At 35.7% G+C, this 13225-nt stretch overlaps 1 protein-coding gene across 5 annotated transcripts in view; it reads right to left on the reverse strand.

The window, feature by feature from the left end:
- FAM169A (family with sequence similarity 169 member A) overlaps positions 1 to 13225 on the reverse strand; it is a 61350-nt gene that overhangs the window by 31194 nt on the left and 16931 nt on the right. For 4 of the 5 annotated variants that reach the window (XM_089909023.1, XM_022594932.3, XM_089909022.1 and 1 more), the window contains exons 2-5: positions 11239 to 11373; positions 10079 to 10178; positions 9680 to 9765; positions 7402 to 7573 (exon numbers count right to left, since the gene is read on the reverse strand). In XM_089909023.1, the coding sequence (XP_089765149.1) occupies positions 7402 to 7573; positions 9680 to 9765; positions 10079 to 10178; positions 11239 to 11370 (490 nt within the window). In that variant the 5' untranslated portion in view covers positions 11371 to 11373. Of the gene's footprint in view, positions 1 to 7401; positions 7574 to 9679; positions 9766 to 10078; positions 10179 to 11238; positions 11374 to 13225 lie in introns of those variants that run through there. The other variant, XM_089909024.1, reaches the window with a different exon arrangement.

Consider the following 13225-nt stretch of genomic DNA (forward strand, 5'->3'; position numbering starts at 1 on the left):
ACAAAGTACCCACCTCATTTCCCAGTGATACATTTCAGGCAGCCACAGAGTACAGTGGGACTCCCCCATGCCTTTGCTCACCACCTTAAGAAAAGGATTAAGCCTAGACAGTCTCAAGGCCCTAAAATATAACCTCAACCCTTCTCAAACACAAACTTCCGCTATGTTTTGCCTTTAGCTATATGTATGATCAATACTTATCATTTTATATCACAGTTTTGTTATTCCTTAAATAAACTTAAAACAGAAGGGCCAGATATCTGAATTTCAGTGAACAGAAAGTGAGTGATCTGCCCAAAAGAGGAGGTAAGATCATAGCTATAGCTCTCAGTAAAAAGGTTGGAAAGTCATAAGGAAAGCTAACTAGCAAATGAAGAGAGGAAAGAATGCTTCCACCATAAATTATTTCAAATGGAAATTACAAAAACCAAAACTATGTCTCCTGGTATTGCATAATTCCCTTTAGAAGTGAATCAACAAAACTGATTTTAAAGTAGTTGTTGATTAGATTCTGCTTCTCCCATATGGTTCTTGTGCTTTTCCAAAACATGAGTCTTTAAACTGGACCAAGGTGATTCACAGTTGAGGCCAAATAATATTTCCAGGGCTTCCCTGGTGGCGCAGTGGTCAAGAGTCCGCCTGCTGATGCAGGGGACATGGGTTCATGCCCTGGTCCGGGAGGATCCCACATGCCGTGGAGCGGTTGGGCCTGTGAGCCATGGCCGCTGAGCCTGCACGTCCGGAGCCTGTGCTCGGCAACGGGAGAGGCCACAACAGTGAGGGGCCCGCGTACCGCAAAAAAAAAAAAAAAAAAAAAAAAAAAAAATCCAAAATAGCACCTAATGATAGTGTCCTCCATTTTGCTTTTTTCTCAGCTTGTCTACACTAAAATGTGATATCTGATTTATACACATTTATGTCTTTTGTATTTCTTGACATAAGACAGTTAACAGAACTTCCACTGAATTAACAAGTGGTTTTCTTATTTTTCATACCTGTACGAGATTTTTTTCCTTAGCAGTTTTCTAGTTAGCACAGCCCTTTTAACAGGGGGACGTGATCATCATAGGCCCTGTGAGGATTTATAAACTTCATCTAGCTTTGCGGTAGACACTGATTAGACTCTGGGAATAGTTCCTTCTCTGATCATGTTCACTTCTTACTTTTAATCAAAGTTTTACATGTACATTGTTAACGTACAACAGTCCTCTAAGATTTGTTGGGAAAAAAAACATCCTGTGATCCACACATACAAACACACTTTCCATCCCCCAGAAACGCACACTTTGGTCTTTTTCGGCATTTACCCCCATAACTCTAAGTAACTTACTACTTCTTGCTTTTTCCATTTTAGGCATAATCAACTGGCTTCCCAGTATGGAAGATGAGAATTTAGCTTCTATATACATGTACATACCCTACTCCCAATACACCATCACCATACTTCCTATACATGCCCTGCCCTATTACCCCAATACAGTAATTTATAATTTTGGCTAGGTCAATTTTCAGCATTTACATTACACACACACACACACACTTTTGATAAATGAGCCATGTAGTATATCATGATTGTTTTCCCTTTCCTGCACTGCTTTTCTTTTTTCCTGCACTGCTTTTTGATTTGCCTTAATAATGGTTTATCACTCATTATTTAGTATTTACCTCTAACTTACCCCCCAAAGTCTCCCACGACTGTTAACACTTATCTTGGTAAATGCAAACACATCAGGTATTCCATATTCTTGAATCAATGACCCAGAGCTTTCTGACTTACTACAATCTAGATTAGTCAATCTCTAGAAAAGTGCTGTCCAAAAGAACTTTCTGCATTGATGGAAATGTTCTATATCTCTCTGTTCAATGTGGTAGCCACTAGCCACATGTGGCTACTGAACACTTACACAGTGGCTAGTATGACTGAGAAACTGAATTTTAAATTTTATTTCATTTTAATTAATTTTCATTTAAATAGTCACATAAAGCTAGTGGCTACCAATCTGGACAGAGCAGCCTCAGAACTATCAAACAGCTGTGATGTGGGGATATTTCTCTCCTTAGTTTCCTGATCTGGTATCATTCTTTCCTGACTTACTTCCTTATTTTAGTAGAGCATAAATTCTGTTAGCTTCCTGAAAAATGATGCATGAGAGATTAAAAAAAAAAAAATTTTTTTTAAATTAACCATGTAGAAATTTCCTTCTGTCACTCTCATACTTCATTCATTATTTGGGCATAGAATTATATTGGAAATCACTTTCTCCCAGTATCTTAGAGGCATTGTTCTACTTCTAGTGTTCAGTGCAGTGCTGCTTTTGAGAAATCTAATCATTATGATTCTTGATCCTTTGTATAAATTCCCCCCTCACTCTGTAGAGGATTACAGAATCTTTTCTCTATCCCAGATGTTCTGAAATTTTGCAACAATCTACCTCAGCATGGGCCTATTTTAATTCATTCATTGCGATGGATGTTCAATGGGCCTTTTTAACTTGGAAATACATGTTCTATAATTCTGAGACTTTTCTTGAACTACTTCATTGGTGATTTCTTCCCCTCCAGTTTCTCTGTTCTCTCCTGAAACAACTATTATGCAGACTGCTCCTCTAATTTTATCTTTTCTTTCCTATTTTCCATCATTTAGGGTTTGTTGTTGTTATGACTGTTCTCCTTTCTAATCAACATCAACTTTATCTCCCTTATACTGAGTTTTTAACTTCCAAGAGCTCTATGGACATTCTTTTAATATATCTTGTTCCCATTATGAATGTACTAACTACTCTTACGTTCCACAAATATTGAGTTGTTTTGTTTGTTTTTGCATTGTCTGTCTCTTCCAAATTGCTTTTATTCTTTTTTGGTTTTGATCTCCTCAGTGACTTTTCCTAACTAAGCTATTTGTTCATAGTTAAGAATGAAACATTAGAGACTTCCCTGATGGTCCAGTGGTTAAGAATCCGCCTTCCAATGCAGGCGATACGGGTTCGATCCCCAGTTGGGGAACTAAGATCCCACATACTACAGGGCAACTAAGTCCGCACACCACAACTACTGAGCCCACACACCACAACTAGAGAACCCATGTGCTGCAACTACTGAGCCTGTGCACCATATTAGACAGCCCAAGTGCCTCCAACTACTGAGCCCGTGCACCACAACTACTGGGCCTACACACCACAACTAGAGAGCCCGCACACCACAACTGCTGAGGCCGTGCACCACAACTAGAGAGCCCGCAAGCCACAACTACTGAGCCCACACACAAGTAGAGAGCCTGTGTGCTGCAACTACTGAGCCCACACGCCACAACTAGAGAGAGCCTGCATGCCGCAACTAGAGAAGCCCGTGCACCACAACAAAAGATCCCACGTGCTGCAACAAAGATCCCATGTGCTGCAACAAAGATCCCATGTGCTGCAACTAAGACCTGACTCAGCCAAATAAATAAATGAATATTTTTTTAAAAAAAGAATGAGACATTAAAAAGTTGATCAGTGTGCGAGGTGGGGATTGCTGACAATGACTGGGACCTTTCCCAGGGGAACCATTTATACTGGTATTTTTAGAATATTTTTTCTCTTGGCCCAGTCAAATTCCTCAAAGAGTACTTTTTTGCTCATGTAACCATTAAATAATATTGAAATAGATGGCATGTATTCACACATTTTGGTAACATTTAAAATTTCCATCTTAAGTTTCAATAATTACAAAGAATGTAATTTCTAACATCTTATAACATTAACTTTTTAACAACTATTTATCATCAAAATAACTTTAGACTTACAGAAAAGTTGCAAAAATATACAAAGAGTTCCCACATACCCTTCACCCAGATTCCCCTAATGTTAACATCTTACATAGCCAGAGTACTGTTATCAAAACCAGAAAATCAACATTAATAAAATACTATTAGCTAAACTACAGGCCTTATTCAAACTCTGCCAGTTTTTCTACTAATTTTTCTCTTTCAGAATCCAATCAAAGATTCCATATGGTATTTAGTTTAATGTCCCAACTCTGATCTTTGATAATTCCTCCACCTTTCCCTGTCTTTCATGATCTTGATACTTTTGGAGGTTACTGATCAGTTATTTTGTAAAATAACCTTCAATTTGGCTTTGTCTAATGTTTTCTCATGAAAAAATTGAGGTTATGCATTTTGGGCAAAAATACCTCAGAAATGACGTTATGTCCTTCTCACTACATCATAAATTGGGGTCTCTGATCATGATGTGTCTCATTGCTGGTGATGTTAACCATGATCTATTAGTTAACATGGTATCTGCCAGGATTTGCTATGTAAATTTACTATGTTTCCCTTTTCAATTAAACAATATTGATTAAAGAAAAACACTATATCACTACTCTTTTAAATGCATCAAATGGACCCTAAAAACTATTATCAATTTGATTTGATAACTGTCATCATCCATTGAATAACCTGCTCCTTTACTATTGAACTAACCACTCTTAACACTCAAAAAGCTTACATTGTTCCTTCCCCACCCCTGACCTTCTATTTCTATTATATTTATACTACAGACTATTACCCTAATGTAATATATTTTTATACTTGGATTATATATTGATTATCTAATCATTCTTCTCTGCAAAACGTATCTGTATATAAAAATATACATTTTTAAGTTTCTTGTGACCATAAGATTCTAAGTATCAATTCAAAAGAAATTCTGAGTTATCATTATAATTAATATTAGTATATGATGGATCAAAACACAAGTATATTATACATTTGGAAAACTATTATACATTGGGAAAACTAATTATTCAGCAAAAAATAAAGTTTTATTGAAAATACATCTCAATGAAATACATGGAGCTTACCTTTTTTTTTTTTTTCAGTTTATGAGTCCATGAACAAATATTACTACCAGAATGTGACAAGGTTCAGCATTAATCCTGTTCCTATTTTTTATTTTTATAGATTAAAATGCTTAATAACCATAGAAGGGACCAGAAAATCTTATTATAGTGATGTTACCCAATTCTGCAAGTTCCCTTTAGAGTTATGTACCAGATATTACACAATGACCTACTGTTAAAAACTATTTTTAATGATCTGACATCTACCTAACCCAAGAAACAAACAAACTATACATCCCTCATAGTAATCTCTTTATTTCGGGAAAAAAAAAAATTTATATACTTTCTTGAATTTCATTATACTATAATAGGATTTGACCTCATAAACAAAGTCCCCTCTTATATATCAAGGCTATTTTTATGTTCCAACTAATATCCCTATATACTGATTTGCTATTTTATTTTTAAAAATCATAAACAGGGCTTCCCTGGTGGCGCAGTGGTTGAGAGTCCACCTGCCGATGCAGGGGACATGGGTTTGTGCCCCGGTCCGGGAAGATCCCACATGCTGCGGAGCGGCTGGGCCCGTGAGCCATGGCCGCTGAGCCTGCGCGTCTGGAGCCTGTGCTCCGCGACAGGAGAGGCCACAACAGTGAGAGGCCCGCGTACCGCAAAAAAAAAAAAATCATAAATAATAAGTGATATCATAAGGCTTTTATTCAACTACAAATGTATTTAATAAAGATTTTATCTTTTTGCTACTGGTACAGTTTTTTCCTGATATGTACATTAGGAATACTTATATCACAAAGTGTTTCAGTATTTGTTTTGGACAATTTTTTTCAAATTATTCTATGTTTGGGTTTACTTTGTAGAAAAAAACACTGCCAGACTGAATTAGATGGTTACTGATCCAAAGGCTAGCATAAGCACATCTAATGCCACTGTTCTTTGGCAGATGAGAGCCAGAGCTTAAAGCAGGAAAACACTGAAATAAATAGTAAGGAAGTAAGGCAATTAGTAGAGAAGTATGGAAGGTGCTAAAAGGGGTAGACAAGTAGTACTTTGAAGCTCCAGCATATGAAACTGAGTTGACTAACAGAAAAAGTAAAAATAGAAACCAGGTCCCAAAGGAGTGGAGGAGCCCCCAAAACACAGAAAGCAAAGAGGAGCCAATGCCTGGAATCAAATACTGATCAGAAATACTGAGGGGGGAATGCTATGTCCTTTCTTAACTGTATATCTTTCATCTACAGATGCTCTAAATGAGAAAGCATAAACTCTTATGTACTTCAAACGTCTATGAGCTACTTTCAAGTAGGAAACCCCACTGCAGCCAGCGTGAGCAGCAAAAAGCCTCCAATTCCATAGGAATTACTTGTATAAAATAAAGCATAAAGTAATTAAACCATATTCCAGCCTCAAACTTATGAAAACATTTTAAAAACAATAAAGTGATGCCTTTTATGCAATGCAGCACTAAGCTTCCATTTAACAAACATTATTATTCTGCCTCTGTATGATGATATCTTTCTGAAGTTGTGTAACTTATTGGTTCTACTTCAAATTTATACAAGAATAAAATAGCATATTAAGGGAGAGTTAAAGTATTTACTAAACAGCAAAAACATTTAAAACTGATCACAGTTTTTCTATTGAGAAAAAGTGACCTTCCTTTTACTGACTATATGTACTCATCATGACTGATGTTCTCGTCATAAATGTGTACTAATTATACTATTAAGGTATTAGTCACAACTGTCCTTCAAATTAGCAGGAAATTTGGTATTATCTTTAGACTGCATCTGACCACAAGAGCTAAATTTGGCAAGTGTGAAATATTAAAAAGACAAAAATGATGTGAGTACTCTCTGTGAAAGGTGTTTTGGCCAAGGTACAGAACAAGGCTGCCTTTGTTGTGTAGTGGTTGTAAGGTGTGGGGTATATGTGTACATGGAGTAAGCAGGTTTGATTTTTCTGGCTCCAGTAGCTCTAGGGAACTGAATGAACAGGAAAACAGGTAAAGCAAGATGAAGCTGCACTAGTCTTTCAGGAAAAGGGTATAGTTGGGTCTTAGGATCAGAAATAAAAACTTTACAAGATTGACTATTTCAAAGCTGTTTGGATTCTCTAAATATATTAAAGTACTTTGCTTTAGCTGCTTTACTATATCAGGCTGAATCAGCTACACTAGAAGAAAAAGGCTACGCATTTGGTCCACAGGTAGACAGGAGATTTAAAACGAGCCAGTAATAGTGATAGCAGCAGGAATCAAAGTAAAACAAAGACCTTTAAATAAAGGGAAGGAAACGAGAGGGAAAGAAGACAAGGCTCAACATACAACTCTCTGTCTACATACGTGGAGAAATTTTCCACTCTGTTAAATGTTTACTTTTTTTTCAAAAGACTTTCCTAACCAATCCTCACTTACATAGAATCAAAGTACTCCCAAGAAATACTGAGTAAAATCATCTCAATTCGTACTCTAGATACTAATTTAAAAGGGACATTGATACAGTTGGGGTCCAAAAAGTGGGTTTACATAATATATATTTTAAATAACTTTTAAAGACTCACCTGTAGGCTTAACTGAATAAAACCCAATGGCCTCTCCTTTCTTCCACAGAATCTTAGCATAATCAGTACTGCTATGACACAGGAATGGGATCTCATTTCTCTCCATTTCCTGCTTTCTATAAATAATTCGATTCAGAACATACAGAACCACTCTCTCCCCAAGAGTTCTCACCTACAAAGAGATGAGACACCAGGCACAACAGTTAGCATCAACTCAGAGATGCAGTTTACCTTGCTCCCTGCTTCCATACCTTGTACTGACATTCAAGGCACTTTGAATACATTCAGAATGATTTGTAAACCATTTTATTATCACAAAGATGAGACCAGTCATTCATACCAATAACAATCCATTTCTATGGACACAAGTTATGCATGAAATAATGCCTCTCAGCAAAATTCTAAAACAGGCAAAACAGGTTTCCAATATACCAATACCCAGCATCTCCACGTTAGCAGTCAGTGCTCTCTTTCTGCTTCCAGCTGCCCAGATCCCAGGTCTCCCCCACTCTAACTGCTGCCCCCCACCATTTCTAGTGCTTCTTATCCCCCCATTCCAGCCTACACATTAAAAAAAAAAAAAGAAAGAAGGAAAAGAAAGTGAAAAAAGCTTCGTGTTATGCCCTGAAGACTTTAAAAACAATGATTATCTCATTTGATGAGCAAAGCCATAATTATGCTCTTGGAAAGGAATCTCTCTCATCTTTTCTAGGTAAAATGGTCATTTAACAGTCATGTCTTTGTTGTCTAACTATAAGGAATACCTGTCTCCCCCTACACACATACACACATAACCCTCTGCCAGACCAGATGGGCAATGACAGGGGCACCAGGGCAGTCTGATGAAAACAAATCTTGGGGCAATCACAGAATGGAAACAACCTCACTTCCTACAGGCAGGTCTGCATGGTCACAGGGACACCCTCACCAATTGCCTGCCATTGAACAGTGGGGTTTTCCCCATAGACATCTGTCACTGCTGAAAACAAGAGTCTATCCATGAAATCTATCTCCCCCACCCCACCCCAAGTCTCCTTAAAGAAAAACAAGAATGTCCTCTAATTAGGCGAGAGGAGAGAAAAAGCATTAGGCATACACACACTACTCTCAAAACCTCCCCGGTAAGAATTTCCAATACCGAACACCACATGAAATGACAAAGCTCTCCAACTTACAGGGTATCCCACGCCTTTCCTTGAATAGCTCTGACCAGAATGAAATTCTTTCTGATACTGAGCTGAAATCTCTTTCCCAAAGACTATACTTTGATATTCTGGATAACATAGTCTACAAATATTTGAAGACAGCCATGATATTCTCTTAAATTTCCTATCAAAGCTAAACAGAGGAAAAGACTTATCTAATATGATTTGGGGTACTCTTGCCATTTCAGTCTTCTCCTTTCAAATTGCTTCAGATCCCTTTTTTTTTTTCTCTTCAGGTTGGGCATGCAGATATTACAGGTATAAACATCGAAGATATTGATAAGATAATGGGGCTTTTCTGTATAAACTTAAGGTTTTTATTAGCTTTTTTGCTTTCTTTGATTTTACTTCTAATTAACTAAAGCCCAATCTTTTTCATATGTGCTGCTGTTTTAGTATGGTCTTCATGGTATACAGTAGAGTTAAATTTTTGAACCCACAGGTACTACTTTACCTTTCTCACTAATTTATTTTCATCATGTTAGATCTTTCTCTTTGTTTCTTAATTCTGCCTTTATGGATTAGTTCTCCCATTCAGCACTGTGGCATGCAGAATTGGTAAGTATGCCAACTATGTCTTCTTCTAAGTAACTGATAAAATGGTGACTAAGACAGAATAAAGGACCCAGTTTTACAGCATGCTGCTGAGGACCTCCCTTCCACTACACTGTTTGGAACACTGAATAGACCACCCAAAATGGCCCTACTGATAAGCAAGTTTACTGGTCAGTCTCTCCTAGAGACAGAGAACTTAAGCAACCACACAGAGATAATAAGCTTTTTCCCACCCAAAAAGAGAACTCAGAAGCTAAAATTGATATGGGTAACTACAGCTTAACTAAACCACAGGTACTCATTTTTCCTCCCCCAATTCTCAGACACTTTCACATAAAATCAAGGAAGCCCAATCTAAGTGCCAGTTTCACTGTTAACAATGGAACTCTACGGGTTTAATATAACCTGGTGTACTAAAATGGAGAAAAGCTCAATAACTTCAAAAACTATCACTGTTTATGGGAAACATATTGTGAAATGGCCTCCTAAACACTTTTAAGACTACAGGATCTTGTTACCTGCTTAAGTCCCTCTCTAGAAGGGACAGATGTTTTCACAATATCATCAATAGCCCACCATTGATCAGCAAGGTAAAGTGCCACAGCTAAAAGAAAATAAATGATTGTTAACATTTAAGTCTTAAAGTACACGATATTACTATTTGGTAAGGTTTTCAAGGATACCCTTAAATATACCCATAGTTTACAATACAATGTGGCAGCCCCATTTATACCATTTTTATTGTATTTCACTCACTAAACATTTAATTATAAGCAACTGAGAATTTTATTTTCCTGAATTTACAGTTTGAAATAAGTTTTCTTTTTAAAAATTCCTTCATGTAGCTATCTTTCAATAAATTTCTAATTGTTTGAAAAAAAATTCCTCAATTTACAAATATTAAACAAAACAGAGACCTGTGAGTGAGTCCTCAGGTGCAAAAAGAGCAAGAACTTTCTGGGTCTGATCTCCACCATAGAGAGGTACATAGCCTACATTTGACAGGCTAATAGGAATCTGAAACGACAATTTACTAAAGATTAGTGAAGAGTTGGTAAGAAAACGTCACACAAAAACACCATGCTTCTATCAAAATGTCAAACGTACGTTAACGCTAATTATATAATTTCATTTCATAGGAGATATTTCTAGTCTTAAAAAAAAAAGAGCAAATCAGATAGACTTCGCTTTTGCAGGAATTTTATTAACTTGGGCGAAAAAATGAAAGTCTGTTTCAATAAATATTATTGCGCTCTAGCTACGCATATGAATAAAAACAAAAGCATGATATGATCCATAAAGTTGTTAAACTTTATCATCTGTTATTTAGACCACTTGAGGGAGAAAAAATTCCATTTTCTAGTAAAAACCACTAGGGTAAATTCATTTTTCCAGTAAGATATATGCAGTACTTTAAATTTTTTCTGCTTTCATTAATCCAACGCTAATTCCCTACTTACACACAATATTGCCATTCAGAGAATTACAAAATATTGATGTTGGAAGAAACTTTAAAGAATTCTTTGAATAAACATCATCTTCCAGAAGAAAAACCTGAGGCCTAAAGAGGTTAGAGAATTTGCCTATCATCAAATTCACACTAGAATTCTAATAATTTCATGTCTAATGATCTATCAAAATATATCTCAGTTTACTAATTAGAAATTTTATTTTAATATTTTGGGAAAAGGAAGATTTGTGACACAAAAATGTGTAATGTAGTGTTTTGCTGACTTTTTTTATTAAAAAAATGTCTAAAATAACAATTTCCAAATCTAAAGTAGACTTAATTGGGTTAGCTCAAATATGGTAATCAGTCTTAGCAAAACTAGTAAACTACTTACATATAATTTTAAAGGCACAATACAAATAATAAGCAACTGCCTGTAAAGTTAGTCTTTTTAAAACTGGATCACGCTGCTGTACTAACTAATCAATATTTATCCATTTTACTGAAAAGTCTTCTGATAAAATTTTCAAAAGTGATTAGTTAACACTTTAAAAGATAATAAAAGGATACTGATTTCATGGATAAACTCAACTGAAAAGATCAATAAATCACTGCAGGATGCCTTACCGTAATATTGAGAAGAGAAAAACATTCAGGATTTTCAGGGTCCCCACACCTGAGATCTGACATGTAATCTTCAGCAGAATTTTCCATTTCCTCATGACTGCAATTATCCAGCATATCCACAGGGAATGCCATCCTCTTTAACAGAAAACATGGGACAAAATGTTTCAGAACATGAAACGCTATCTTCCTGTACTGAGAAAAAACTTTTTATTGTAATAGCGCAGCATTTTATTGTAAGGAGACTTCTTTTTCACTATGCCAAGACAGGCTACAACTTAAGCCTGCTAATCTAAATGTATGTCAGAAAGAAAACTTAAACACTCACTTGTATTAAAAACAAGCAATGAAATAAGAATTAATGCACATGCACCTATGGTCAATTAGTCTATGACAAAGGAGATAAGAATATACAATGGACAAAAGACAGTCTCTTCAATAAGTAGTGCTGGGAAAACCGAACAACTACATGTAAAAGAATGAAATTAGAACATTTTTCTCACACCATTTACAAAAATAAACTCCAAATGGATTAAAGACCTAAATTTAAGACCGCAAACCATAAAAGTCCTAGAAGAAAACATAGACAGAATACTCTTTGACATAAACCGTAGAAATATTTTCTTGCATCTGTCTACTAGGGCAAAGGAAACAAAAGCAAAAATAAACAAATGGGACCTAATTAAACTGAAAAGTTTTTTCACTGCAAAGGAAACCATCAACAAAATTCAAAGACAACCTACTGAATGGGAGAAAACATTTGCAAATGATATGACTGATAAGGGGTTAATATCCAAAATATATAAACAGCTCATACAACTCAATATCAAAAAAAAACAACCAATTAAAACACAGGCGGAAGACCTGAACAGTCATTTTCCCAAAGAAGACATACAGATGGCCAACAGGCACATGAAAACATGCTCCACATCGTTAATCATCAGAGAAATGCAAGTCAAAACCACAATGAGATATTACCTCACATGTCAGAATGGTTATCATAAAAAAAAAACCACAAATAACAAATGTTGGAGAGGGTGTGGAAAAAAGGGAACCCTTGAACACTGTTGGTGGGAATGTAAATTGGTACAGCCAATGTGGAAAACAGTATGGAAGTTTCTCAAAAAAACAAAAAATAGGGAATTCCCTAGTGGTCCACTGGTTAGGACTTGGCACTTTCACTGCCGTGGGCCTGGGTTCAATCCCTGGCCGGAGAACTAGGATCCCATACGTCTCACGGCACAGCCAAAAAAAAATAATAATAATTAAAAATAATTAAAAAATAAAAATAGGAGTAACATATGATCCAGCAATTCCACTCCTGGGTACATATCCAAAGAAAACAAAAACAGTAATTCAAAAAGATTCATGCACCCCACTGTTCATAGCAGCACTATTTACAATAGCTAAGATACAGAAGTAAACTAAGTGTCCATCAACAGATGAATGGATAAAGAAGATGTGTTAATATATACACAATGAAATACTACTCAGCCATTAAAAAAAGAATGAAATTTTTTCTTTTAAAGAATAAAAGAAAAAGAACATGGATAGACCTAGAAAGTATTATGCTTAGTGAAAGAAGTCAAACACTGTATGTTATTACTTTTATGTGGAATCTAAAAAATAAAACAAATAAATGAACATAACAAAACAAACTCACAGATATAGAGAACAAACTGTTCATTACCAGTGGGGAGAGAGAAACAGAGAGGGGCAAGACAAGGGTAGGGGATTAAGGAGTACAAACTACTATGTATAAAATAAGCTTACAAGGATATATTGTTCAGCACAGGGAAATATAACCATTATTTTATAACTTTAAATGGCGTATAATCTATAAAAACATTGAATCACTATGTTGTACGCCTTAAACTAATATTGTAAATCCACTATACTTCAATTTTTAAAAATGAATAATTCCTTAAATTATAAAAATAAATATAAGGTATAGGATATAAACACACATACATACAAATATATCCTCATA

Source organism: Delphinapterus leucas, chromosome 3 (genome assembly GCF_059928025.1).
Source record: "Delphinapterus leucas isolate spDelLeu-1000000601 "Yukka" chromosome 3, BTC_Dleu_Yukka2, whole genome shotgun sequence".
Taxonomy (NCBI): Eukaryota; Metazoa; Chordata; class Mammalia; order Artiodactyla; family Monodontidae; genus Delphinapterus; species Delphinapterus leucas.